The sequence below is a fragment of the Apteryx mantelli genome, chromosome 31 (assembly GCF_036417845.1).
Source record: "Apteryx mantelli isolate bAptMan1 chromosome 31, bAptMan1.hap1, whole genome shotgun sequence".
Lineage (NCBI taxonomy): Eukaryota > Metazoa > Chordata > Aves > Apterygiformes > Apterygidae > Apteryx > Apteryx mantelli.
The window spans coordinates 3,056,436-3,083,989 of record NC_090008.1 but is presented as its reverse complement, the minus strand read 5'-3'; the positions used below and the strand labels follow the sequence as shown (position 1 = coordinate 3,083,989).

The window sequence follows — 27,554 nt, the reverse complement described above, 5'->3', positions numbered from 1 at the left end:
TGCTGCTTCCCCGGGGCTCCTCCACCGGCCGCCGCGAGCGGGAAGGCTCCAGCTGGCAAAACGCAATGCGGCAGCAGGGTTTAATTCACTTTTGGGTTTATTTCATTTCGTTTTCCAAACTGCAAATCCTGGTGCCAATGTCAGCGGCGTCTCGAATAACACAGAATTGCTAAGCCAATCCTGGAGGCGTTCGCCGCGCCGAGGCGGGAGGCTGCCGGGCAGCGAGATTTGGGCGTTTTTGGGGGCTGGCGATTCTCTGCTCGACCCTGAGCAAATGCTGGGGATGGGGACGGAGTGTGGGGGGGAAATAAATATTGCTGAAATAGTGTGGGCCTGGCTGGGGGGGGGGGGGGGCCCTCCGGAGTGAGAGGGCTGCAGAAACGCTCCCAAAGCTCTTCTGTGGACAGGGGCGGGGGAAAAAATACAAAAAGGGGCCAAAACCAACAAAAACGTGATGAACCCAAATGACAAAATTACTAAGGGCAGTGTTAAAAATCGTGTCTCGTAAAGAAAGGAAGTGTGTGTGGGGGAACGGACCTGAATTAATGACCTCAATTTGCATGGCGATGCCGGGCTGGGTGGAGGCGATGCCTCAGTGGCAAGGAGGGAGCTGGGGTCACCCTGCATGGCGGCCCGGGAGCCGGGCTGGAGCATCCCTCCGCAGTGGGTTACCCCCTCCTGGAGCGGTGCCCGCTGGCCGCGCCGACCCGGCCCCGCGAGCTTGGCGGAGCGTCGGGAGCGGCTCCGCGCCTCCTGCTGTGCCGGGCAGCCCCAGCCGGGCTTGGCTCGCTGGAATCGCTTTGGTTCCGCGGCGCCACGGGCGCTCCCCACCCCGGGGAGTCAAATCGGGACGTTTTGGGGAGGGCGGCGGGACGGTGCTGGGGCGCTGGGGCCCGGCGTGCCGCAGGGCCGGGCCACTGGTGGCAGCGGTGGCTCGGTGGTCCCGTCGAGTCCGGCGCTGCCGTTCGGGGCTCGGCGATTGTGGGTGCCATTTACAGGGCCGGGCAGGTGACCTGATGCCGGATGCCTTCGTTGCACATGAGGGCGGCTGCTCTCTCATCGCTGTCGCCGTGCTGGCACTGCATGTAGCTCATGCCGTGGGGTGAGTAGCTGTGGTGGCACACGTTGCACGCTCTGGTCATGGTGCCGCCCGTGCTGCTTCTTGGGAGGAAGAGAAAAGTGAGCGCTGGTGGCACCCGTCGGTGCCCAATGGCATCCATTGGTGCCTGGTGGCACCCATCAGTGCCCACTGGTGCTCAGCAGTTCTTGATGGTGCCCTGTGGCACCCGTTGGTACCCATTAGTGCCCATCAGTACCCGTTGGTGCACATCAGTCTGGTGGCACCCATCAGTGCCCAGTGGTGCCCAGTGGCACCCATCAGTGTCCATCAGCACCCATCAGTAGCCGGTGGTGCCCATCACTGCCCAGTGGTATGCAGCAATGCTCATTAGCACTCCATGGCACCCATCAGTGCCCATTGGTCCCCAGTGATGTCCATCAGTGCCCACCATTGCCTGGTGGCACCCATCCGTGACCATTGGTGACCACTGATCCCCAGGAGCCCCCAGCAATGCCCAACAGTACCTGGTGGTGCCCATCATTGCCTGGAGGTCCCCTGCAGTTACCATCGGTGCCCAGTGGTACCCAGCGATGCCCAGTGGTGCCCAATGTTACCTGCCGGTGTCCGTCTGTGCCTGCTGGCCCCTTTTGGTTGCTGGCCCTGGGCACGCCGTGTCCACTCACCTGCAGTCGCTGGATGCCCGCTGGCACTCCTTCCGGCGGTAGTGGCTGACCAGAGCCCAGATGAGGAGCCCCAGCAGGGTGAGGAGGAGGAGGGAGCCCAGGATGGAGCCCACGATGATGCCCGCTTGTCTTCCTCCTGCTGTGGGAGCAAACCCTGTCACCGCCAGTCTCCCTGCCAGCTGCCTGCAACTGTCCAGTTCCCGGGGCAGCCCTCAGCCGGGCTGCCCCGGGTCTCGGTGCCCACAGGGAGCCCACCGCAGCACGCTGGCAAGCACAGCCAGCCCTGGGTGGCCCCCAGCTGCCTGAGCTCTGGATGGGGTTGGCAAACCTAGTGAGTAGAGCCAGCTTTGCCATCACCCTCCCAGCATGGCCTTCCAAAGCCTGCACCTACTTTGCGTGGGGTTGAGGTTGAGCTGGCACGTTGAGTAGCCCACACGGTTGGTCACGCGGCACTGGTACACGCCGGCGTGTGCCTCCGACAGGCTGCGGATTAACAGGTCGCCAGGAGCACGTCCTGCATGGGAGAGACAGGGTCCTGTGAGCCCCCACGGCTGCCACACGTTGGGACACGGGCACCCTCCGACACAGGTGCACACAGACACCGGCACCCATGGAGATGGGTGCACATGGACAGGGGAACACACAGACACGGGGCCACACAGACATGGGTGCACGCGGACAGGGGAACACACAGACGTAGGCACCCACGGATACAGGTTGCATGTGGACATGGGCACGCGTGGACATGGGCGCCCATAAACACGGATGCACGTAGACATGGGAGCACACAGACATGGGCACTCACAGACATGAGCACACACACACACGGAAATGTGCAGACACAGACATAGGTGCACATGGACATGGGGACACATGGACACGGGCACCCACAGACATGGTTGCACAGGGACATAGGCACCCATGGACATGGGCACCCACGGATATGGGTGCAAATGGAGATGGGCACTTACAGACATGGGTACCCACAGACGCCAATGGACATGGGTGCATGTGGACATGGGCAAATACTGACATGGCCACACATGGACATGGGCACTCCTGGGCACAGGCGGGCACCGACCCAGGTGCATGCAGACATGGGCACCCACAGACACAGGCACCACCAGACATGGGCACCCATTGCCTCCCTCCAGCCCACAGGGCTGCTATCCCCAAGGGAAGCTCCCCGGAGTGCACGCAGCCCCACTGGCACCCATCACCCCCTCTTACCTTGGATGGTGCCAGAGGGCAGGCGGCCCCCGCCGTAGCCACTGGCCAGCTTGGCCCACTGGTAGGAGAGGGGGGTGGTCCCTCCTTGGCTGTAGCACCGCAGCAGGATACTGTTGCCCTGCGTCAGCTCCCCCTCAGTCCAGCACTGCGGGGTGGCCGGCTTCTCTGCAGCGTGAGAAACACCATCAGCGAGGCAGAACCATGGCGAGCAGGTGCCAGGGCCACACAGGGGACAGTGCAGCAGCTGGATGCCTGCCAGGGCTCAGGGACGGGGACAGGGCTCACCTTGCACGGTGACGATGACTTCGTGCACGGCTACAGTGTTTTTCTTCACCCGGCACTGGTAGGTGCCTGTGTCGGAGACCTGCAGGTCGGCCAGGCGGATGGAGGCGTCGTACTGGCTGGGGTCATTCTGCACAAAGGCCACTCTGTTCTGCAGCCCCGAGCCGCTGCCATAGTTCACATGATGGTCGTGGTAGGACAGGAACTGGTGGGGGGGAGCAAGCGGTGAGGCCGGGCAGGGCCAGCCCAGGCTGGTGGCAACCTGGGGCTGCTAGCCAGGAGGGGAAATGCCCTAGCTATTTCCACGAGACAGCCATCCTGCCTGTCCCTGCCAGACCCTGCTCAGCCCTGCCTGCACTGCCTGGTCCTTCCCAGACCCATCTGCACTTCCTGGCCCTGCCGGACCCTGCTTGCCCTGTCTGGTCCTGCAAGGTCATTCCCTGTCCTGCCTGCACTGCCTGGTCCTTCCCAGCCTTGCCAGCCCTGCCTGGTTCTTCCCAACCCTTTCAGACCCTGCTCAGCCCTGCCTGGCCCTGCCTACACTGCCAGGCTCTGTCTGGTCCTTCCTGGCCCTGCCCAACCCTACCTAGTCCTTCCCAGCCCTGCCCGTGGCTGCGGGATGCAGCTGGGCGATGGTTCCTGTGACTCTGCAGGTGCTGACACAGGGAGGCTCCCGAGGCTGCACAGGGGGCTCCCCCCCCCCCCCAGCTGGGCAGAGGGGAAACTGAGGCACAAAGGGTGAGCCGAGCCCGGGAGCCGCAGTGGGCACCCAGCACACTCACCACGTTCTCCGGGTCTTTCCGCTCGGGCGTTATCTGGATCCACTCGATGCCCAGGTCCTGGGGACCGTTGTCTTCAGGCTCGAGGACGTAGGGGCAGCCCAGCTTCACGGAGTCACCCTTAGCCAGATACAGGACCTCCCGGCCCTTGCCGTTGATCCTCACAGCCAGCAGAAGAGCTGGGAAGAGAAAGGCACTGGTATCGCTGGCCGGGGAGTGCGCAGGCGCCCACGCAGGGCACAGCCCACTCAGAGCCCTGGCACCCCGACCCCGTGTCCCAGCAGCACCTGACCCACTGGCAGCAGGGACAGGGCACAGCCCTGCAGGGACCCATCTGCCATGACCAGGCATCCACTGGGTGCCAGGCACACGCCAAGGCCGGGCATCCACCAGGGCCGGGCATCCCGCCGGGACCAGGCATCCATCGGGGCTGGGCACCCGCTGGGGCAGGCCGAGCCGTTGGCACCGCGTGGAGGTGATGGGGTTCAACACCGGCCGCCCGGCTTTGGACGTGGCGTGTCCAAAGGGTGGGTGTCTGGGCCTCCCTGAGCACGGTCGGCTCTGGCCGCTGGTGCTCCACTGACCGCAGGGTATTTCTGTCTCCATCCTGCCAACCCTCGGCACTGCAGCCTGGCCTGGCACCCCATGGCGCTCTAGGGCTGGGCAGGGACACCTCCATCCTCGGGAGCATCGCTGCAGGAGCAGGGCTGGGCGCTGGGCGCTTGGCATCCCTCAGTGGCACCCCGGCGAGGCGCAGGAGCCCGGTGGCGCCTACCTGGCATGAGACCCAGGAGCAGGAGCAGGCCAGTGCCGTGCCCTGCCATGACGCTGCAGCCGTGCGGGCAGTAAGGACGAGCGGGAGCGGAGGAAGCTCCGAGGCGACAGGGAAGCCCGGCCGCGTGGGGCTGCTTTTACATGCTGGGCCGGGGCGCTCCTCCCTGTGGGGCGGATGCCTTTGGGATGACTGAGTGGCTCCAAGCTGTGACTGAGCGATGCCGCCCTGCTCCACTCCCTACCTGCTAATTAAGCGCTGCCATGCTATGGGCTCCCTTCCAGCCGGAGCCGGGCTGGGGGATGCTGCAGGTGGCACAGGCAGGGGACACCCGGTGAGCCTGGGGGCACTCATCCGGAGGAGCAGAGCAGGGAGTGGGGGGGTCATGGCCCCATGGTGCCCAGCTGCCAGCAGCCCCAGTGCAACCATCAGCAGGGATAAGTGTGGCCAGTGGGAAAAGGCTGCCTGGGACCTGCTGGGAGCAGCCCGAACTCGGCCTTGCGCCCCAGCTGCCTGAAGAAGGTGGCTTGGCTCAACACAGGTCCCCAAAAGATTTTGGTGTCCTAGCAGGACTCAGGGCAATTGTAGGAGCTTAAAGGTGTGGTTTGACCATGAGTTTAAGCTGTCCGAAGTTCCCTCCTCCAGTCCTGCCCCCTCGGTGAGCGGGCACGGGGATGCTGGAGCCACGCAGGGGATCGGGGCACCCGCTGAGCCCATGCCGGCACCATTGGCCTTGCCAAAATGCAACGCTATGGCCCAGTTGGTCCCCCATGCCAAGGCTCACTGCACGGGGGTGTGGTGGCACGGCAGCTGTGAGGACAGCAGGCCCCAACCCACGCTCAGCAGATGGGAGTGGATGTGCAGCTCCAAGTGCAGTGGGAGAGCAGGGAAGAGCCAGGGGATGAGGAACAGAGAGGCTGAATGCTGGTCCTGATCTGAGGACAGGAGCTGGGGACAGGGATGCTTTGCAGCCAGGCTGGAAGATTTGGGGACAGGAATGCTCTGTAGCTGGGCTGGAAGATTTTGGGACAGGAAAGCTCTGCAGTGGAGGACAGAGGAGTTGGGGACAGGGATGTTCTGCAGTGGAGCTGGAGGATTTGGGGATGGGAATGCTCTGCAGTGGGAATGCAGGAGGCCAGGACAGGGATGCCCTCGAGCAGGATGGAGGAGGCCAGGGTCAGGATGCTCTGCCCTATGTGAAGGCCCTGGCCACAGATGCTTCTCAGCCTCTGTGCCCTCAGTCCCTAGAGCAGGCTGGGCCTTGGGAGCTCTGCGTGCAGGGATGCTCTGGTCCTGGGGGCCAGGGGGTCAGTCCCAAAGTCTGGTTCATCCCATGCACTGGCCTGCGGCACAGCACAGACCGCGATGGTGCTTTCCAGACTGCGACTGCCAAAACCAGCTTGGCAGCACCGCCTAGCCAGTCCCAAACACTCCCTGGGGCCACATGCTGCTCCATTTACTGGCCCCAAGCTGAGCTCACTGCTGCCAGTTAACCCTTGCCGGCACCGTGCTGGGAATTGGGGCTGAGCGGAGCATGGGCTTTGCAGCGTCCATGATTTTGTGGCCCCCAGCGCACGGCCTGGCCCTGGGGCAGCAGCCAAGCAGCGAGGGCTGCTTTGGTCCCCGCCTGCCAGGACCATTCCCCGGTGGCGCAGTGCCGTTCCCGGTGTGACAGGGCCACGGCTCACTGCAGCTCGGGGCTCCTTGCCGGTGCGGCACCCAGGCTGCGCTGGATCCCCAGGCTGGTGACTCCTGCATTCCTCGGCACGGGGCGCCCCGCTCGTGCAGGAAGGGTGGGGAAGCCGCTCCACCCTGGTGAGCCTCTCGCCAGTGGTCAGAGCACCATCTGTGAGACAGGAGCAGTGATTTTGAAACCCTCCAGGCTGAGCCTGGCCTGGAACAAGGCTGGGACTTCCTGGTCGAAGCAGTGACCGAGAGTGACATGGCTGGTGCGTGGTCACCAGGCTCTGAGGACCTGGATACTGACAGCGATGGAGAGCAGGGCAGTCGAGCCTGGCACTGAGCACCGCAGACACTTTCTGGACTGCCTGTCAGCGCCAAAGACCCAAGGGGACCTGGAGAGTATGGTGGCTGCTGGGGAATGCTTCGGGCTGGGTTCCTTGACTACCTGTACTACATTTTAGGTGGTGGAGATCTGTCCTGCATGCCCTGGAGCACCAGTGATGTGTATTCAGTGCATGTCCCTTACCAAGATGAACTTCACAGCCCAGCAGTGCCCAGCTCCATCACTACTTGGAGACACACAGCAGCTGAAGAAGAGAGACAGGGAAGAGATAACGAGAGGCTGTGACATTTCCTCATCTGCATTTATCCACCCTGGGGCAGTGTCAAGGCTCAAGTGGAGTCCTCCAAGCTGTCCCCCTGCCCTGGGCGGTCTCACCTTTGCTGGCTCTCCTTATTTTTCAGCTGCTCTGGCAAGTAATCAAACCCAGCCCTCGGCCCTGCCTTGCCTCAGCAGCTGCTATTCTCCATCCAGATTGGTTTTAAATGTTTGCATCAGGCTCTGGTTTCTTTGCTTTGCCCCTGGAGAAGGCCACTGCAGCAGAGCCTAGAGGTGAATCTAGGTGAGAAAATGACACTTCCAGGGCTGATGGAGCTGTGGTGGCAGTGACAGCCCTGCACCCATGGTGGGCAGCCCTGGTGAGCCAATGTCAAGGCCGCGTGCATGGAAAACAGCCCACCTGGTTCATGAGAGACCTGCCTGAGCCACCCCACGTGGGCTGGGAATACCCAGCCTGCTTCAGTTTGCTTTGGTGCTGATGCTGACAGATGTTGGGCAGCTAAACCAAGGGCCTGGGGACGCTCCTGCCCCCTCTGAGGACATAGTCTGCCTCTGACACCTTTTTCCTGCCAGATGTGGGGATACGGATGTAGGATCAGCCTCCCATTCTCCCTGGGAGCAGGAGGGAGATCAGACAACGGGCCTTCGGACTCACTCAGGCCATAGAGCTACTCCCAGCCTGCGAACCCAAAGCAAGCAAATGATGAAAGACACTGACCGTTCCATAAATATCTCCCTTTATAAAATTTCAATCGAAGAAAATAGAAACTCTTAAGTTGCTGGGGAAACAGTGCTCTGTTCCTTGCATGGTTGAGCCAGACCAGGGGCTGCACCTGCTCCACTCAAAGCCTTCCGCTCCACCTGGGCACAGTACTTCTCGGGGATGCCAGAGGCTCTAGAAAGGGAAGAGAAATCATCAGCCACCCTGAGTTACACCAGAGTTAGGGCTTCAGGAGCATGGCCCTGGAACAGATCCTGTTTGAAGAGGATGTGAAGGAACCTCTTGCTTCCTGGGAGGTAGTCCAAAGGTTAGGAGATAGAGGTAGGCCAGGAAGGACTTACTGCGATGTAGGGAAACGGGCTCCAGGGAACCAAGTGGCCGCCGATGGTGTCTTACCTGAGCTCCTGCATCTTCTGTCGCTTGAGCTCGGTGAGGCGCTCACTGCGCTGGCGGGCCTCTTCCTGCAACCGCCGGCCCTCCTCGAAGGCAGCAACCCGCTCTTGCACCAGCTTCTGCTGATGCTCCCGCATCTGGCGCCGGACTTCATTGGCATGGGCGAGCTGCAGAGCTGCCCTCTGCACCTCCTCTGCCTTCTCCTTCTCAATCTGCTCCTGCTGGGCTCTAGGGGAGACCTCAGGGCAGATGAAAGGCTCCCCCACTCCAGCCTCTGCTTGGGTGTGATCCCTGCCACCTCGATAGCCTGCTTGCTGGGCCTTGGCCAGTGCCAGAGCTACAAGGACTGCGCTGACTTTTGTCACCAGGAGCTCATGCAGCTCTTAGCTCTGCAAGGCAGGGACTGGCCATCCTGCCAGTGAGCTCCTAGCAGCATCCATCTTACCTGAGGATCCTTTCAAAATCGTTGCGGTCCTGCTGCACCTGCACGGCCACATTGTGCTCCCGCGCGGCAATCTGCTCCAGGCGGCTCTGCTTCAGCTTGTTGTCTGTTTCTGCCTTCTTCTGGGCTGCCTCCTTCTCCTTCCGACGCCACTCTCGCTCAGCAGCCTCTTGGATGCGCTTGGCCCTCAGTGCATCCTGTGGGGGGGGACAGTGGTAAGGCTGGAGGGCCCATGGTACCACACTAATCAACATCAGAGCTGAGACAAGTGGGTGGGCAGGTTTGGGGGGGAAGTATGGAAGAACCCATCCATGGTTTTGCCTCTCTCCCAAAGCCACAGAGACGGCACCGCTCCCGCTCACCTCTCGGGAGGGTAAGCAGGGATCTCCTAGCAAACAGTGGAGTACATCTGGGGAAAGGGATGTGATGAAGCAAGAACTTAGCTCCCCACCTGCAGCTCTTTTGTGTTGGGAGGCATGAAGGGATCCTACTGCCCTATTTCTCAGTGGTTTGAGGGGTGGTGGGGCTGGTTTAACAAGCTGTCGTATATTTTTCAGAAAGTTTCCCTGAACTTCCCATCTCTCACAGAGGCACAGGTGAGGTGAAGAGCTCTTCAGCCCTGGCTGCTCCATCCTGCCTCTGGCCCAGAGGCCTTCACAGCTAGTGCCCAACTCAAGGACAGCACTGTTCTGTGCTGGCCTGGACCTGCAACACCCCAGGTGTACCAACCACATCCAGGAGAGCTTCCATGTTGCTGGAGTGGAGACAAGGGAGGTGGCGAGAGAAGCTAGGCCTGCACGGGAGCGAAGCGCAAGTCACCAAGCTGCTCACCTTCTCTGCCTGACAGTCCTGGGCTTTCTCCTGCAAGGCCCTCAAGCGTGCTGTCTCCTTCTCCTTCTCCCGACGGATTCTCTCCTGTTCAGCTTCAAACTCAGCTTCCTGTGCCTACATGGGACAGAGCCTTGTGGCAACTCCCTTCCTTTGCTGTCTGCTGGATCTATGCCAGCACGAGCACATGTGCACACACTCGGTCTTACACCCAGTATTCATACACACATGTACACAGTGTTCACATACAGCACTGCATGCAGACAGGTGCCCAGAGTATGTACTTTATGCCAAAGCACATATGGACCACATGGGCCAGCTCATATAGGTGCAGAAATACTGAGGTCCTTGCAGAGGACCTAGGGGGGGACAGGATGGGATGGGACAAAACTGGAGAGTCTATCAGCCTGCTTCGCTTGAAGCACAGCAGGTTTCAAAGCTGATGTCTCTGTGCAGGGGTTGGCGATGCCATCTTGACTCTCCCTCTCCTAGTACCATTTTCTGCCTCTGATACTCGAGCATCCGCTGGTCTGCCATCTTCTCCTGCTGGAGCTGCTCCTCCTTGAGCCTCTGGTTTTCATTGTTGATACGTTTAATCTCAGCCTGGATTTTCCTTTGCTGCTCATGTTTCTGCTCCAAGTCCTGAAAAAGGTGCGAGGCAGAGGGTTGGAGGGGTGACAGGGAAAGAGCCACAGCACAGAGTGCTCCCTTCGCCCCTCACTGTGGCAGCTGCCTGGCACCTTCCTTAGGGCCCAGCAACAACACTTAGGTTGATGAAGGGTTCAAGTTCATTGGTTCAAGTTCACTTTCCAAGGATGTCTCTTACAGCTTCTCCAAAAGACCAGAGCCTTAAGTCTGCTGACTGTTGTCTCCACACACTGAATCTAACTTACCCAGCACTGGGACATCCTTCCAAAGAGGTGAAAATCTAACTCCAGCCCCCTCTACTCCGCAGTGGCTCACTGGTTTCTGCCTGTCATACCTTCAAGTCTTCCATCTGCAGCTTCTTCAAGTACTCCAGCATCTCCTGAGCCTCCTGGTCCCGCTGCTCAGCTCTCATAGCCCTCTCCTCTGCATTCTGCTCAATCTGCTTCACAAGCTCCTGCCTTCCTCTGTAAAGAAGAGGCAAAAAGGGTTCTCTCTGGCTCAGCCCCACTGTCAGAAGCAGAAATGTTGGCACAGACATCAGGGAAGCATCTGCTATGAGTGCCCCTCCATAGCCTGACGCTCCCTAGTCTAGCTGCTGTGACTGTGGGAGGTGCGGCATGAAGCTGGCAGCCAGAGGTTATCCCAGTTCCTGTGCAAGGCCTGGGAGGAACAAGAGATGCCTCTATGGGAAAGAGGGACCCTTTCACTAACCTGATCAGCTCCTGCTTTCTTTTGTGTTCTAGTTCCTCCTGTCTGTCACTGGCCTTTTGTCTTTCCACCTCCATCATCTGGGCCAGGCGTTTCTCCTCCTCCTCTAGCTCCTTTGCAATTAGTTGCTTCTCCAAGATCTGTGTGTCACGGATCATGCGGCATTTGGCATTCAGGATCAGCTGTGGGGACAACAGGCCTCTCTGGTCTCAGCAATGGCAACAGGAACAGACATATGGATGAAGAGGAGGTGGAAAAGGGAAGGAGAGAAAGGCCAAGGGCAGCGACAGGTAGAGCAGGGTTTGGATCTAGTCCTAGCTGTGCCATGAAGTGGCTGAGGGTCTTGAGGCAGCCCCCTTAATCTCTGCCTGTTGGTTCCTCAGGTGCAAAAGGACTGAAGGAGGGAGAGCAGGTTTGGGTGCTACTAGTCCCACATGAAGCCATTCTGCACATACAGCTATTATTTCAAACACAGCCTGGTGCCAGCAGTCTTTCTCCTTGCTGGTGGGCAAGCAAAGCTTGCTGGGGGCTCTCAGCAGCTTGTTCTAGCAGACAGCTCAGGCAGGCCTTAACGCTGTCAGTGTTGCACCCATTCTGGATAAAGCTGGCCCCAAGCCCCATGAACCAGCAGGTATTTACATCGCCCCACTCTGCTAGAGAAAGAGCACCTGGGTCCCAGCATGGCAGAAGGTCCTGCGACGCTGGGTGATGATGGGGAAGTATAGTGGAGGGCAGCAAGCCCCTGGCCCTACCTCGCTGAACTCCTTGATCTCATCTTCCTGCTCCATACGCATCCTGTTTGCCCGCTGCAGCAGGTGCTGGGCCCGGTCCCGCGCTTCCTCCTCCAGGTCACTCAGTTTGCTCTTCTTCTGCTGCAGGATGGCCCTGTGCTTCACAGCGTTCTTGCGCTCACTCGCTGCTTCCTGAGGAGACAGGCAAGGCTGCTGAAAGCCGAACACCCTCCTGGGGCAGTCCCACCCCTCGCAGCTCTGCAAGGGTGACCATATCTTGTGCTGAACCTGCCTGAGGGTGCCGTGGGGGAAACATTGTTCACAAGGAACACACACCAACCACATCGTGTTGCAGACATGGAGCCTAGGAGCACAGCAGGCTCTTCCAGCTGTGGCACAAAGACTGGGCAGCCCCTTTCCACATGCTTAGGGAGACACCTCACTCCAATGCAAGAGCATCAAGAGGCCTCGCTACACCTTCCAAGCAGCAGAAAAGCAGCACAGAGGCTTCATCACAGCCTCCAGGACCACAGCAGAGCCAGACAGCTTGAGGAGCTGGTAGATGCAAGCAGTGTTGGATGGTTCCTCCAGCCGCAGACCAGGCAAACCCAGGGAATCCAGCACAGCCCTTCGTAGGCTGGACAGCGGCTCCGAGGAGATCTGAGATTTCAAGCTGGGCAGCCTCCCCTGCATGGCTGGCTCAGGTGACCTCTGGCAGCAGTCTGCCTGGCCAAGCAGTGACCGGGGCACCACAAGGCATGGGGAGCAGGGAGAAATGTCATGGTCCTCGATCAGAGCTCCAGCTGGCACCCAGCTGGGGTGTCTGACCCAAAAGGTTGGCTCTACCTGGGAGCATCCACTTCTACCAGCAGCCTGAGATCTGTCTACAAGCAGCTAAAGAAGGGACTGCAGGGGAAATGCCTACTAGAATGGCGTTCTTCTCTGCTTTGAGGGCTGCCAGCTTGGCCTCACGCTCCTCCTTGGTCAGGACTCGAGATGCTTCTTTAATGCGCTGGAAATCCTCCAGGCTGATAACAAGGGATGCTGCCGGGTTCTCTGCAGGGACGCTGGTGGCACAGGAAGCAGGGCACAGAGAGAGATCAGTCAATGGCACAGGTCTCCTACACCTCCTCCATTCCCTGACCCACTGATCTTCCCGCCTGGCAGCAAGACCTGCCTGGACTGCCAATACAAGGGGTTACAGAAACAACTTTGCAACTAGGAGTCATCTGAGAGCAATGCAGGAAGTGTCTGAGCTGCAGGCTCCCCCAATGTGAGGAATGGGATGTGATTCTCCTGGTCTAGGAGAAGGGAGAAACAGAAAGTCCAGTGAAAGCTGCACCATGCTGTGATGCGTGGAGGACAGGATGCATGGCAGGGCAGCGAGAAACCTCCCATGAAAACCCCGCAACATTCAGCATGGGCCTAGTCAGCCCTGATAAAAGATGCTGAAAGCATTTCAGACCTTGCCAGCTTTCATTTAGAGAAAGTATGACCATAGCCCTGATCTCTTTTCCAGTGGGACCTGCTACTCATCCCTGCCTCTAAACAGACTGTCACTGAGACTGTGCAGTGGGCATCTGCTGAGCTCTCCACCCACAATGAAGGAAACCACAAGCTTACCCATATTGACCCTTTATGTCCCCTCTCAGCCTGAAACCTCTGTTCCATCCAGACAGATTTTGGGAAGCAAAAGCTGTCTTTTTGTTCTGTTTTATAACACGCAGCCTGGTCAGGCTCCAGATTTAGCTCTGGCTCTATTGTCCTAGGAATCCATCCTGGCACAACAATAGGAAATGCTGCACTGCCCAAACACAGAGCACCTTCTCCCCTCCCAGTGCTGGCAGGTGACCTTCCAGCAGTCACTGTGTCTTTGACTGCAAGGTTTAGTGGAACGAACGCCAAGCAGCAAGTCATGAACCCTACACGTGACTCGCATTGTGGCTTAGAGGAAATCACTGAAGCTTTTGGTGCTCCCATTTCCCCACTTGTAAAAATGTGGATAATAATATGGGGCTGTTTTCCAGGGGAGTTGTAGGGAGTTAATTACTCTTTGTATTACTCAGATACCATGGTGACGCGTGTGGTGCAGGAGCACATATTAACAAAATGCATAGAGTACTTTGAAGATGTTCAGGACTAAGAATTTAGTCATTATTATTATGTGTCACCTTTCATCCACCCCTATGAATATGAACAGATACCTGCATAATGATCATTCGAGTGACTGCATCACAGCATCGGATTCCGGGACGCTTTAAAGAATGGCTAATGGTAACAACGGCAGTAATAAATGTAATGATACATTGGCCACTACTTTAGTTGTCTCAATGTTTGGGTGACCAACTCGAGATGTCTAGGGCTTGATTTTCAGGAATGAAACCAGCACAAACAGTTTCCATTAGCTTCAGCTGTGGCTGTGGCTGGGCAGCACATCTGGAAATTGGCCCTCAGCTCCATCAACATGGCCAAATAAGAATTGGAGCATACAAAATAAGCCACCAGTCTTGAAAACCTGAATCAGTGGCTCTATCATTCCACTCTCCATAAAAATCCCCAAACAAAGCTATCTGTGGCACAGATCCCATGTTTGTTTTACAAGTTGTAAGAGCATTTACATTATAGTTCCAAACAGGAAGTGAAGATGAACTTTGCACAGAGCTACAACTACAAAGAAAATTTAGGGAGGTAAAAATTAGGCTAAACTGGATCTTGCCAGGATAATGGCCTTATTCTTATACATGTGCTGCAGGCTTTTAACGAGGTGCAGTAATTAGGACCGGGGTTCTTGCAGTTCAGCCCTGCTTATAAAACATCTCTGTAGAGAAACACAGCTCCCTGCCGCGCATGGGCAACAGATGATACTCCAGCGCCAGCCTGCCTTTCCCACGTGGGGATTTTCAGTATCAGGGCACTGGAGGAATTGTTTGACTGGTGAGGGAGGGCAGTTTGCCTCTTTGAGGAGTTATTTGGTCCCAAAAGAGCTTTTCTGGCTGCTGAGAGGGCTTTACGGCTTTATGTTGCTTTTCACTGGTTCTCATGATGATTCACTGCCTCTGTAAAACGTCTAGTGCTCAGCGTTGCCAGCTCCACTGCCGTCCAAGCCAGGCATATCAGATCATTGCTGTTCATTCCTCCCCTGAGACATTCTTGCAAACAGGCGTGACAAGCTTAGCACACAGAGACGTTGCTATGACAGACACATGGGCCCCCAGTTCCTGAAAGCTCCTCAGAGCTGACACTCAGGCATGGACTTACACGAGGTCACGGATGAGGTCCTTGGTGACAAGACGGATGGTCTCAGGCTTGTGCCCACAAGCGGATGACGTTTTCTGAGCAGTCTGCACATCCCGCAGGATCACGATGGGGCTGCCAGAGCGCGACTGCTGCAGGTTCTGCAAGGAAGAGTGACGTTTGCTCCCTGCCACCACCACCCTGTACCCATCTCTCTCCCCCCTAACTGCTGGGCACAGAGGTACACCAGACACATGCCGGGCTGGAGATATGACGGGGCCACGGACTTCTGTCAGCTCAGTTTTCAGAGAGCATTCATGATGCTTTCTGACAAACACCTTGTCGCACTACCAAATTCAACGAAGTCTGGGCAAGAGAGGTAGTTTTTGCCTCGGCAGCATCAGCTTCAACTTGGCCCCAGCTGCAAGGGCCTGGCCAGAGCAGGGAGAGAATTGAAAATACACCATTTTACCCCTGCAGCACTAGGTTTAATCTAAAAATTTGGGCACCAGTCTTTCTAGCCTGTTTTACACAAATCTGAAGGAAACAACCAGGTAACAGATACTTTTCTGGGGCAAGACCCAGCAAATACACAAGCATTGGCTCACCTAACTTGAGCTGATAACAGTTGCAGTCTCCCCTCTCCTTATTTGTGGGGACTGGTACCTGTGTCCTGCTGACACCATGGGCTCTGGCAAGAGCAGGAAAAACACGGCAGAGATAAAGTGAGACTGAGCCAACCTCACTAAGGGCGAGCAGAAGAGTCCTAGCAAGAGGAAAGCGGGGAACTCCTTGAGGTCCGACTATTGCAGGACAGTAAACCAGAAGACAGCAACCTGCTTCTTGGCTTGCCAGCGCTGGATCCTGGACAGACACCAGCCCTCCCAGTACAACCTGCCCTGAAGCTGGTCCAGGTCCCTTTGCTCGAGCAGACACTGCCACCTAGTGAGGTGTCACTCAGTCTCCAGGGTGACTCGGAGGCCCCGAGGGTGCTCCTGTTGCCTGCTCTGCCCACGCCAGACTGGGGATGGGTGCAAGATGCCCACGGCAGGGCTGGGAGCAGCCCCAGGAAAGCACACAGAGCCCTTCTCGATGCACATCTCTGGCAGCTCTGCGGGGACTGCCACAGCCCGGTTCAGCCTTGAGGGAAGCCGCAAATGCTGAATACACCTGGCTCTGCTGAACTGCAGCCCTTCGGCTGGGTCACAGGCTCTCTCAAAGGCAGGAACACGCAGCCTATGTCACCCTGAGGTAAAGATTGGCTGGGCACAGCCCAGCATCAGAGCGGCGTTGGCTGTCTGGGCAGGAGAGAATACCCCAGGAGCACTTTCGAAACAACAGCAATTTGCAGAGCTGGGGAAAGCAAAGCTCCTTCTTCACTAAGCAATGGAGCTAGACAATCCCCAAAGAGGTGAGCTGAGTCTGACACAGCCGGTTTTGAGGTACAAGGTATGGCTTCCCAAAGCCAGGATGGCTTCCAAGAGTACAACCACAGGCGTAGGCTTCCCAGCTAAATCCTTACCCAAGAGGCTATACCACAGGGGTAAAAGGAACCACAAGAGCTAATCTGAGGTGCAAGTAGATGTGTGGTTTTCTTTGTGCTTCTATTTATTATTTCAGCTTTGGAATTCTATGCGGCTGGTAGAATAAACGCTTTATCTCCTATAACCAGGCTGGTGCTGAGCACAGTTTCTTGGTAACTTGCTGCCAAGATTTCCATCCTACTAGTCTGGTGATCCTGAAACAAGGACTCTTCCATAGCCCGCAACCGCAGATATTGGGGCAGTAAGATGCTGTTCCCCCTCTTTGTTGTCTAGTTCAAGGGAACAGGTTACCAGGATCAGCTCCTCGGCACATGCAGATTAAGGGGAAGACGTCTGGCTCCCAGGACAGGGGAGCATGCAATGCTCCATCTATAGGGAACAGAACAGGCTTAGCTCATCTAACAGACACAAAATTTGAGACCGAGAGAAATCAAGCCGGGATGTAGGTACAGCCACTCAGTGCAGCTAACCTTGTGTCGCCCTAGGAGCTTCTGTAAGGAACTTCCTGCCTTTTATACATTTCAGTTCTCAGCAATATCAATCACTTACCTATCAGTCACTGTGGGCCCCAAGTGTGAAATGTTGAATTAAAGGGTTTAACACTGAAACACCCTTACAAACAAAGATAATAGTATTATTCATTGCATCAAGCCTTTATGTTTTCCTCAAAGCCAGGAGAACCCCTAGGAGTAGATGCAGATTAGTCTGTGCAATCACACATCTCCAGGAACATAATTAGCACTCAGATGATTATTGCAACATTTTCTATAACTACCTTGAAGGCCTCTGAGATAACAGATTATTAACCTGCCTTGGTCTCCTCTGGCTGGCAGTGTTTCAAGGTACTCGTTTGCACGTGAATTCAAAGACTCCCAGACCTTCGATCATTTGCAGTGCACACTCCCATTCTCCTGCACCACCAAGCGAACTGCTTGTACAGCCTCCAATTTCAAATCGGAGCTAATTTCAATATGCATGTTCTTCCTCTCCTCTGATTACTTAGAAAAGCCACGTGGGTTTTGGCAAGTCTTTTCTGAAAGTTTTGTTCTAAGCGATAAGGCTATACGATAGGAAGTTCCAGCCACAAACACACACCCACTTGGTGCGTGTTTGGAGAAATGAGTGTATTGAACACTACGGGCCGCTCACAAGCTGCAGCTAGCCACCGGCCACTTCAGGCTGCCGGCTGCAGCTGGCGAGCAGCCCCGCGGTTCCTGCGGAGCGCATCCAGACAAGAACATTTTTGCATCTCATTGGCCAGGGAGACAGTGAGCGTTGGGCTAAATACAGTAAGTGTCCAAATTTGCAGCCCAGTCCTTGTATCTCAGCCTGTGTCAAAGACAAAAGCAAAGACAATACAAAAGGGTGGGGAGAGCTCAAGGCTGCAGGGTGGGAGCCATAAGTCCAACCTGCCAAGTGGGGAAGCATCTGGGAGAGTCAATAAAGGAACTGGGGAAAAGAAGAGGTGGGGGGAGGTTGCCTAAAACATCACCTTTCTCTGGCATTTGAAGGCCCTGGTCACTTTGACTAGAAAATGTCATCTTCCACCTCAGAGTCAAGAGTCTGGAGCTCTTCCCTCAGCTTTCTTTCAACAGCCAGGGGAGAGCAGAGGTACAAGAGGGGAGGAAGTGAGCATTTTCCTTACAAGAACCAGAGAGGAAAGAGCTGTTGCTCTCTGTTTATCTGCTAACTCAACAACCAGGGCACTCAGCCAGGAGGTCAGAGACCTGCTTCAATTCTTTCTTGTATCCAAGGGAATTGAATTCATAGCTCCCAGAAGAAAACCCAAATCTGTTGGCCACAGGCTGCTCTGGAAGCTTCCAGTCCCTGGTCCAAAGACTCTTTTTATATCCCACATTAAACAACTACTGTCTAACGTACAGGCCCTGTAATGCGGGCTCCTCTCCTTTACCCGGGTGTCTCAACTACTAAGCTTGCTTAGTCTCAGTAATTAACTAATTATCTTCTGAGAAGTGAGGTGTTTCTAGTGGCGTCAACGAGGACGGAGCCACACGCAGCCTCCAGTCTGGTGGCTGTGGCACTCTCCTGGAAGGCAGGGATGGATTTTGTACCCTCCCTGCTCGAGGGAGGACTTGAACCTAGGTCTCCCACAATGTGGTAAGGAATTAACACAGCTGCATCTCTGTGCACAGAAACGGCAGCTCACCCACTTGCACACCGAAGGAAGGAAGTGGCCACCGCAGCCTTCTGTGCAGAGCCCAGCTTGGCAGCGACGCTCTGAGACAGACAGACCGTTACCACCGGGGAAGGTGATCTTGGGGTTATGACAGGTTCATGACAACGTCCGCTCAGTAACATCAAAAAAAAAAAAAAAAAAAACCAAACAAACAACCGTATCAAATGCTAGGAATTGGCAGGAAAATAAGAGCTGGATAGGACATCTTTCTCTGCCACCGTGCAAGTCCCTGCTGGCCCTGAAGCTGGATGCAGTCCTGGTCCCCTCAGCTCCGAGAGGACTCCAGGGAGGTGGAACGGCTCAGAGAGGGCCGGCAAGGACAGCCCACGGCGTGGGACTGCTTCTGTACGAGCAATGAGGATTTAACCTAGGAGGGCTGGCAAAGGGCTGATTGCAGGAGCAACACGGCGTTGTCAGTGGGACGGAAAGGGAGAACAAATCCCGTCCAATAACGGAGCTCGAGTGAGCAGGGTGCGGGCTCGGGGCCCACGAAAGAGGTGTGAGGACAGGGGTCCCAGGGAGCTCCCTGCCCCGGGGGGGGCAGATGCACCCCGCAGTTGGGGAGCAGGATCCCAATGCCTGCAACGCCCTGGACAGAGCGTGCCGGGGTGGGAGCTGCGACCCGCCATCCCCCCTTCTCCCCGGGGGTTGCTCGGGGTTTGGACAGCCGGTGATGTCCCCTCCCGGGCCCCCTTACCTGGGCCTCCCCGAACAGTGACTTGTCCACCTCGGTGCTCTGGGCCCTGGTCCGGTACCGGTCATGGTCCCGGCACCGGCTGGAGGTGGTGCTCAGGGGTGCAGAGATGCTGGCGGGCTGGGGGAGAGGGGGGCTGTGAGCGGGGACCGGGGATACGAGGGGGGGGGGAGAATGGGGAGCAGGGAAGCAGGGGGGAAGGAATGGGGGGGACCCTGAGGAGGTGGAGCTGGGGATACCGGGGGGGGGGGAGTGGGGAGCAGGGGAACCGCGGCAGGGGACAGGCAGGGGCCCCCAAGGGGGCAGTGCCAGGGACCCCGGGGGGAGCCTGGGGGGGGGGACATGGGGGGGCGGCGCCCCCGGATACTGTTGGGAGCCTGGAAGGGGGCCCCAGAGAGGCAGCGCCCCCGGACACCAGGGTGAAGCCCGGGGGGGGCCCGGGCACACGGCGTCGGGGACACCGGGGGGAGTCTGGGGGGGGCCCCGGGGAGGCGGCACCCCCGGACACCGGGGTTGGGGGGGGCCCGGAGCGGCCCGCACTCACCATCCCGCCGCCGCCGCCGCGTCTCTCGGCGGCCGCTGCCCGTCGCCATGGCAACCCCCCCCCCCGCTGCCCTTGGCAACCGCCGCGCCGGGCGGGGCTTCCCGCGCGCGCGCGCGCCCGCGCGCGCCGGGCGAGCCGGGGAGAGGCCAGAGCGGCTCGCGGCGGAGGGCAGCGCTAGGCTGCGGGAGGGGGCGCTCTATGGTGTACGGCCAGGGGCGCGCGCTCGTGCCCGCGCCGCCCCGCGTGCGCGCACCAGCACCCACGGGTGCGCGCGTGTCCACGGGTGTCCGTCCGTGTCCCTGCGCCCGCGTGTGATGCGATGCCTATGGTGCCCTGCTGGGCAGTGGTGTCCACGGGTGCCCAGCCCTGTCCCTGCGCCCACGTGTCACCCAACCCCGCCAGGCTGCCTGTGCACACCAAGCCGTGCTGCGGTGCCCATGTCTGCACACCAGCCCTGTTACCCTGCCCACGTGTCACCCTGCCCAGATGTGCCCAGCTGTGTCACCCTGCCATGGCACCCTGCACAGCTGCGTCATCCTGCCCACGGGTGACCAGCTGCGTCACCCTGCCCATGTGTGCACAGGTGTTTCACTCTGTCCCATCGTGTCACCCTGCCCACATCTGTACACCAGCCCTGTTGCCCTGCCCACGTGTCACCCTGCCCAGATGTGCCACCCTGCCCAGATGTCCCCAGCCGTGTCACCCTGCCCCATTGTGTCACCCTGCCCACTGTGCCCAGCCATGTTACTGTCCCATTGTCACCCTGCCCATGTGTGCCCAGCCACATCACCCAGCCCTGTCACCCTGCCTGTGCCCAGCTGTCACCCTGCCCATGTGTGCCCAGCTGTGCCACCCTGCCCAGATGTGCACAGCCATGTCACCCTGCCCACAAGTCACCCTGCCCGCTGTGCCCAGCCATGTCACCCTGTCCCATTGTGTCACCCTGCCATGTCACCGTCCCATTTGTCACCCTGCCCACGTGTCCCCAGCCATGTCACCCTGCCCATGTGTGCCCAGCTGTGCCACCCTGCCCAGATGTGCACAGCCATGTCACCCTGTCCATAAGTCACCCTGCCCGCTGTGCCCAGCCATGTCACCCTGTCCCATTGTGTCACCCTGCCCAGATGTCCCCAGCTGTGTCACCCTGCCCACTGTGCCCAGCCATGTTACTGTCCCATTGTCACCCTGCCCATGTGTGCCCAGCCACATCACCCAGCCCTGTCACCCTGCCTGTGCCCAGCTGTCACCCTGCCCATGTGTGCCCAGCTGTGCCACCCTGCCCAGATGTGCACAGCCATGTCACCCTGCCCACAAGTCACCCTGCCCGCTGTGCCCAGCCATGTCACCCTGTCCCACTGTGTCACTGTGCCCACATGTCCCCAGCCGTGTCATCCTGCCCGCTGTGCCCAGCCATGTCACCCTGCCCCATTGTGTCACCGTGCCCGCATGTCCCCAGCCGTGTCACCCACGGCTCCCGTCCCTCTCCCTCCACCAGGCGCCGGCACCAGGCTCCAGAGGCGACGGGCGCTTTATTGCGGCGGCGGCGGCCGGGGGCCCGCGGGGGCCGGCGAGGCGGCAGCTCCGGAGCGGGGCGGGACGCGGGGGCCGACGGCCTGCGCGCGCCGGGGGGGGGGGGGGGGGGGCACAGCCGCGCCTCGACCCGCGGCGGGGGCAGCGCAGCCGCCGGCGGCGTTAAAAAAAAAAAAACCCAAACAACTATAAAAAAGAGAAAAAAAGGAAAAAATAAAAAGGAAAAAAAAAAATAAGCCTTTGGTCCGAGAGGCGCCGGGGGGGGGGGGCCCGGCGCGGCCGTTTGGTCCGTGGCAACGTGTGTGTGTGTGTGGGGGGGGACACGGCGGGATGGGGGCCGTTCGGGGAGGGAGGAGGAGGAGGAGGAGGAGGAGGAAGGCGGCGGCGCTGGCGGCGGCGCTGGCGGCGGCGCTCAGAGGATCTGCCGGGGCATGCCGTAGCCCGTCATGCCCGCCTGCGACGCCCCCCGGTTGGTGCCCATCTGCAGCCCGATGACGCTCTGGCCCTCCTTCAGCTTGTCCTCGGAGAAGACGCGCCGGTTCTCCTGCGACTTCCTGCCGGGGGGGGGGGGGGGGCGGCGCGGCTCAGCCCTGTGCGCCGCCCCGGCCCCCCCACCCCACCCACCCACCCATCCCGTGGTGCCACCTACTTGGGGAACCAGTTGGGGTCTCCCGCGAAGAGCCCGTCGCCCTTGGTGACGGCCAGGCTGCCCAGGTTCATCAGGGTGCGCTGCACGCAGGCCATGTTCTTCCCTGCAAGGCCCCGCGCCCGGTGAGCGGCCGCCCCGCCGGGACCCCCGGCGCCCACCCCACCCCACCACCACCACCACCGCCGCCGTTCACCTTCCCAGAGGTCCACGGTCTGGAAGATGTCGGTGGCGGCGATGCCGTAGCGTTCGGCCGCCTGCAGGAACTGCGAGATCTGCTCCATCTGCTTGAAGGCCATGGCGGAGGCCTGGATCTTGGCCACGGGGCCCTGACCCCGCGGGTGGAGGCTGTTGATGAGCCGGCACAGCACCTGCGCGGGAAGGCGGGTGAGCCGTGCCGCGGGCAAGGGGCGGCCGCGCTCCCCTCCGCCCCGCCGGCCGGCTCCGGGGGCTACTCACGGTGCCGTCCTTCAGCCACTGCTGGAAGTTGTCCTTGCCGGGTTCGGGCTGCTTGACGTCCCCGCCGCACTGAGCCAGGATCCACTGCACCAGGATCTGCTCCAGCTCAGGGTCGTACTGCCGGTCGATCTTCTGTTGCACCTCGCGGCTGAGGCCGTAGGACGGTCCCCGGTTAGCCATGGTGACGGTGCGGTGTCTGCGAACAGCGCCCGGCGCCGGGTGGTGAGCGCCCAGGAGCCCCGGCGCCCCCGGGGCACCCAGCACCGAGCAGCTGTGTCCCACCAGGGGCGCGAGGAGGACGGGACACCCCCCGGAGCCCGAGTGGCCGGCACGGGCCGCATCCTGCCAGCACGGGCTCTCTGGACGTCCGGACCGGAGCCTTATCGGCGGTGCCAGGCGCTGCCCGGGCTGCACCCAGCGCTGCCCGCGCGGGGCCTGGCCGGGGCGGAAAGAGCCCTCGCCGCTTCCTGCCCCGCGGGATCCTCGCAGGGATATCCGCTCCTTGCAAGGATCTCGGCACCCTGCAGGGACCCGGACGCTTGCAAGGACCCAGACCTGGGGTCACCCCGGGGTGCTCAGCACCTCGTGTTGGCCCTCCCCTGGGGCCAGTGGCCAAGGGAAACGCCGCAGCCCGGCACTCATCTGCACCCGAGGAATTTCACCCTGCCCGGGGCGAGCTCCATGCTGGGGTCAGACCCCCCCCCGGCCACCCCAGCGCCCCCTTTTTTTTGCCCGGCTCGGCCACAGCTCGGCCGCGCCTGCGGAGCAAAGACTTGGCACGCGCTCGCTGCCGGTTGAAGCTTGTTTGCAAAGCTCGCCGGTTTGCTCCGCGCCGCCAGGCTCGGCGCCAGATCCGGGAGCAGCCCAGAACCGGCGCAAGCTCCCGCGGCCCCGCGCGCCCTCCGGGCCACGACCTGCGTGGTCGCGGCCCTTGGGACTGCGGCTCAGCCCGGGGCCGATGGTCGTGGGTGGCTGTGCCGGGAGCGCCCGGGTAAGTCACGTGGAGGAGGGTGAGGCGAGGCAGCAGCGCCGTCCCAAGCAGCGCCGTCCCACACCTGCCGGGCACGGGCTGGCTCCCCGGGGCACCAGCACCGACCTCATCCTGCCCGCGGGGCTGGAAATGGGCTCGCAGGCATCCCTGCTCGGCTCCAGCCCCCGTGGCTCGGCATCGCCGCTGCCAAAGCGCCTCTGACAGCGTCTCCCAGCTCAGCACCGGAGCCACCCGCCCTGGGAAGGACGGAGGTGGCACAAGGTGCCCAACAGGAGCCTCGTGTCCCAGCGCGACCCACGGAGACCGTGCGCTGCCCTGCTGGGAGAGCCGGGGTGCTCCAGGGCCCTGGTGGCCGGATCTTCTCCCCTTGTCCCTGCGCGAGCTGTGGCGCCCCATGTCCCTCTTCGGAACAAGCACGGCGGCACCCGCCACGGCACGAGAGCGCGGCAGCACTGGCCTCGGCCTTTGCCGCTCGCCCTGAAGCCCAGGGCTGCGGGTGGCCCCCTGTCAGCCCCGGTGGCCCGGTCCCAGGTGGGGACACGTGGCAGCTGCGGGCCCTGGGGGTTCAGGCCAACCCGCACCGGACGGGGCTGGGCTCGGCGGGGGCGGCGGATTCAGGGCAGAGCAGGCAACCTCAGCTGGAGCGCAGGGCTCGCGTCACCCGGAGCCAGCGGAGGAGCGGCAGCTGGTGGCCGTGGCCCCAACTCCGGGGGAGGCGGGGACGAGTGTCCCTGGCCAGAGCACCAGGGCTCGTTCCCCGCTTCGGGACAGGAGGAAAAAAAAAAAAACAAACCCCATATATATTTATTAAAAAAGAAACTCGAAGCACAGGGAAGCGGCCGGCGCCCGCAGCACCCCGGGCTGCCCCCAAGCCCAGCGGGGCGACGTCGGCCGCGGGCTCGGCCACCCCGGGAACGACGGGGGCGAGGCGGGAGCCCCGCGGGCCCGGGTGCCCCAGCGGGGAGGAGAGCTGCTTCCCAGGAGCGCGCTGGGAGCGCCAGGCCGGGGGCCAAGGCGGATTAGGAAACAAAGAGGAGCTGAAATTGGTGCAGACAGGGCTGATTTCCCGACACAGCTGGGGCTTGCCCAGGCGGCAGGCGAGGGGAGGGCCGGACCCACACGGCCGTCGGGGAACCCCACAAACACGCGGGAGCAGCGTGGAGGGGGCAGTACGGAGCTCGGCTGGGTTTCGGGCACCCCAGGGACCTTACGGGCACCCTGCGGTAGCAGGGAGGGGACCCCACCCAGCCTGGCCGGGTCACAGACACCCTGCGGACCCCCCCAGAGCCACTAGGCAGGGGACCTCTGGCTGGCACACGGCCACCCCGGGGACCCCGCAGGCACTCCGGGAGCAGCAGGGAGGGGACAGCAGCCAGCGCGGCTGGGTCACGGCCACCCCGGGGACCCTATTGACACCCTGGGGACAGCAGGGAGGGGACCACGCTCAGCACGTGGCCGTCCCGCCCCCCCCCCCCAGACCTCCGGGGGGCGGCAGGCGGCGGGACACCGCCACCCCGCGACCCCCGGGGCCGTGCCCAGGCCGCAAGCAGCCCCCGGGGACGCCGCGCCGGCAGCGGGGCTCGGGCGGCCGCAGCCCCGGGGCCGGAAGCCGCACCCGGGAGCCGCTTCCCGGGCGCGGCCGCGGGTGCCAGCGCGCTCGGGGCGAGCGGGGCGCACCGGCATTGCCCGGGCCCCGTTACACCGGCCCCGGAGGGGAGGGGAGGGGAGGGGAGGGGGGGGGCAGCCCCTCCCGGGGCTCCCGTCCCCGCGGCGGAGCAGCGCGGCAGTGCCGGTGCCGGTCCCTGTCCCTGTCCCTGCCCGCGCCACGTGCGCGCGGTGCCGCCGCGGAGCCGCGGGCGCGGCCCGGTGCCCCCTACCTGCGGCGGCGGCGGCGCCGATCCCCCGCGCTCCCGGTGCGGCAGTGGCGGATGCCGCCGCCCGCGCCCTTTTCACGGCTGATGTCAGCGCGGCCGGGGGCGGCCCGGCGCCGCCCGCTCCCGGGGCGGGTCCCGTCCGGGCCCCGCTGCGCCGCCGCCGCCCCCGGCCGCCCCGCCCGGGCCGCCGAGCGATCCTGCTCCGGGCGCCCAGCGCCGCCGGGCGGAGCGGCCGCGGCGGCCCCGCTGTGCTGGCGGGGGACGGGGCGGCCGTGGGGACAGCGGGGGACGGAGTCACCCTGGTGGCAGGGGACAGGGTGGCCATGGTGGGGACAGGGTGGCCGTGGGGACAGCGGGGGACAGAATCACCCTGGTGGCAGGGGACAGGGTGGCCATGGGGGGGACAGGGTGGCCGTGGGGACAGCGGGGGACAGAATCACCCTGGTGGCAGGGGACAGGGTGGCCATGGGGGGGACAGGGTGGCCGTGGGGGCAGCGGGGGACAGAGTCACCCTGGTGGCAGGGGACAGGGTGGCCATGATGGGGACAGGGTGGCCGTGGGGGCAGCGGGGGACAGAATCACCCTCGTGGCGGGGGACAGGGCGGCCATGGGGGCAGTGGGGGACAGAGTCACCCTGGTGGCGGGGGACAGGGTGGCCATGGTGGGGACAGGGTGGCCGTGGGGACAGCGGGGGACAGAGTCACCCTGGTGGTGGGGGACAGGGTGGACATGGTGGGGACAGGGTGGCCGTGGGGGCAGCGGGGGACAGAGTCACCCTGGTGGCGGGGGACAGGGTGGCCGTGGGGACAGCGGGGGACAGAGTCACCCTGGTGGCGGGGGACAGGGTGGCCGTGGTGGGGACAGGGTGGCCGTGTGGGCAGCGGGGGACAGAGTCACCCTGGTGGCGGGGGACAGGGTCACTGGGGTGGCAGTAGGGGACAGAGTCTGGCATACGGCAGGGGGAAAGAGTGGCCGTGATGGGGACAGGGTGGCCATGGTGGCCATGATGGCCGTTGGGGGCAGGACCTAGCTGTGGTGGCAGTAGGGGACAGGGTCACCATGGTGGCATGAGGGGATGGAGCTTGGCTGTAGTGGCAAAGGGATGGTGTCACCGCAGTGGCGGGGGGGGGACAGGGTCACCGTGCTTATGCTAGGGGACAGGGCCTGGCTGCGGTGGCAGCGGGAGGCACCACCGTGCCCTGGCTGTAGTCGCAGGTGGTGGCAGTGGGGACAAGGCCCGGCTGGGGACACCGGGGGGCCGCGCAATGGCGAGGGGGGGCGCAGGCGTGGCAGGGCAGCGGTGGCCCTGCCGGGGGGGGACGCAGTGGCCCCGGCGGGGCAGGGAGGGACGGTGGCGGCAGCGGTGGCGGCGGTTGCACAAGCCTCGTCTCCATGGAAAACGCAGCCCAAACAACAAACAGAGCCGGAGCCGCGGAGCCACCCGCCGCCTCCGAAACGTGCCGGGCGGCAGGGCCACCCTGCGCCACCCCCCCCCCCCGGGCACCCCCTGCTCGAGGGACACGCAGCGCCGCGGGGGACCCCCAGCTCGGCTGGACGGCCGTGCCCCCCCCCCACAGGCCCCCCGGGACAGTGTCCCCTGGGCACTCCGGCTCTGTCCCCAAGCCGGGCTGAGGCTGCGGGGACCCAGCCCGGCTGGGGGGGGGTGACACTGGTGCCGGGCTGGGGGACACGGGTCAGGGAAAGTGGGGGTGACATGTGGGACAGGGCTGGGGGACAAGGGTGGGACAGGGTAGGGAGAAGGTTGAGGGTGGCACAGGGGGCAGGACCCATGGGTGACATAGCAGGGGAGGGGTGACACAGGAGTGCAGGATCCATGTCCGGGGGGACAGGCACAGGGTGACACTGGGGTGACCCAGGAGCAGGGCCCCAGGGAGATAGATCTGTGGGTGACACAGGGGAAGGACCTCCAGGAGACATGGCCAAGGGTGACACAGGGTGACACAGGGCAGGACCCCTGGGTGACAGGACTGGGGAGACACAGGGCAGGATCCCTGGGGCACATGGCCACAAGTGACACAGGGGTGATGCAGGGCAGGACCCTGGGGGACACAGCTGGGGGTGACATGGGGACAGGACTTCCAGGCAACACAGCTGGGGGAGACATGGGGTGACACGGGAGGGCAGCCCTGGGGTACAGGGCTGGGGGTGACACAAAGTGACACAGGACAGGACCCTAGGGGGACAGATTGAGAATGACACAGGGCAGTCCCCCGAGTGACACGGAACAGGACTCCCAGGGTG

General features: G+C 61.5%; 3 protein-coding genes across 3 annotated transcripts; all 3 read right to left on the bottom strand.

Annotated features, from left to right (window-relative positions):
* Positions 1-992: 992 nt before the first annotated feature.
* Positions 993-4,858, bottom strand: VSIG8 (V-set and immunoglobulin domain containing 8). The gene is made up of 7 exons (XM_067313565.1): positions 4,810-4,858; positions 4,038-4,213; positions 3,259-3,460; positions 2,974-3,138; positions 2,135-2,257; positions 1,744-1,882; positions 993-1,161 (listed from the first exon to the last, which is right to left on the bottom strand). Exons 1-7 carry the CDS (start codon positions 4,856-4,858, stop codon positions 993-995), a joined length of 1,023 nt encoding a protein of 340 aa, XP_067169666.1.
* Positions 4,859-7,844: 2,986 nt separating this feature from the next.
* CFAP45 (cilia and flagella associated protein 45) lies at positions 7,845-15,499 on the bottom strand. The gene is made up of 11 exons (XM_067313156.1): positions 15,427-15,499; positions 14,838-15,039; positions 12,505-12,646; positions 11,601-11,771; positions 10,852-11,030; positions 10,475-10,604; positions 9,988-10,134; positions 9,496-9,609; positions 8,668-8,861; positions 8,226-8,450; positions 7,845-8,003 (listed from the first exon to the last, which is right to left on the bottom strand). Exons 1-11 carry the CDS (start codon positions 15,497-15,499, stop codon positions 7,880-7,882), a joined length of 1,701 nt encoding a protein of 566 aa, XP_067169257.1. The 3' UTR covers positions 7,845-7,879.
* A 6,100-nt stretch (positions 15,500-21,599) lies between these two features.
* Positions 21,600-25,401, bottom strand: TAGLN2 (transgelin 2). Its single transcript, XM_067313575.1, has 5 exons — positions 25,296-25,401; positions 22,428-22,623; positions 22,165-22,339; positions 21,972-22,074; positions 21,600-21,876 (listed from the first exon to the last, which is right to left on the bottom strand). Exons 2-5 carry the CDS (start codon positions 22,605-22,607, stop codon positions 21,735-21,737), a joined length of 600 nt encoding a protein of 199 aa, XP_067169676.1. The 5' UTR covers positions 22,608-22,623; positions 25,296-25,401; the 3' UTR covers positions 21,600-21,734.
* Positions 25,402-27,554: the final 2,153 nt, after the last annotated feature.

Bases quoted from the DNA above. Each gene is read 5' to 3' on its own strand.
- VSIG8 (XM_067313565.1), bottom strand. From the start codon at position 4,858: ATGGCAGGGCACGGCACTGGCCTGCTCCTGCTCCTGGGTCTCATGCCA. The intron at 3,461-4,037 runs GTGAGTGTGCTG...CCCCCCCACCAG, and splicing joins GGAAAGACCCGGAGAACGTG to TTCCTGTCCTACCACGACCA. The intron at 3,139-3,258 runs GTGAGCCCTGTC...CTCACGCTGCAG, and splicing joins AGTCATCGTCACCGTGCAAG to AGAAGCCGGCCACCCCGCAG.
- CFAP45 (XM_067313156.1), bottom strand. From the start codon at position 15,499: ATGGTGTCAGCAGGACACAGGTACCAGTCCCCACAAATAAGGAGAGGG. The intron at 12,647-14,837 runs GTAAGTCCATGC...CTGTGCCACCAG, and splicing joins GACCTCATCCGTGACCTCGT to CGTCCCTGCAGAGAACCCGG. The intron at 8,004-8,225 runs GTAAGACACCAT...TTCCCTTTCTAG, and splicing joins CAGAAGATGCAGGAGCTCAG to AGCCTCTGGCATCCCCGAGA.
- TAGLN2 (XM_067313575.1), bottom strand. From the start codon at position 22,607: ATGGCTAACCGGGGACCGTCCTACGGCCTCAGCCGCGAGGTGCAACAG. The intron at 22,340-22,427 runs GTGAGTAGCCCC...CTTCCCGCGCAG, and splicing joins AGTGGCTGAAGGACGGCACC to GTGCTGTGCCGGCTCATCAA. The intron at 21,877-21,971 runs GTAGGTGGCACC...CCCCCCCGGCAG, and splicing joins GACCCCAACTGGTTCCCCAA to GAAGTCGCAGGAGAACCGGC.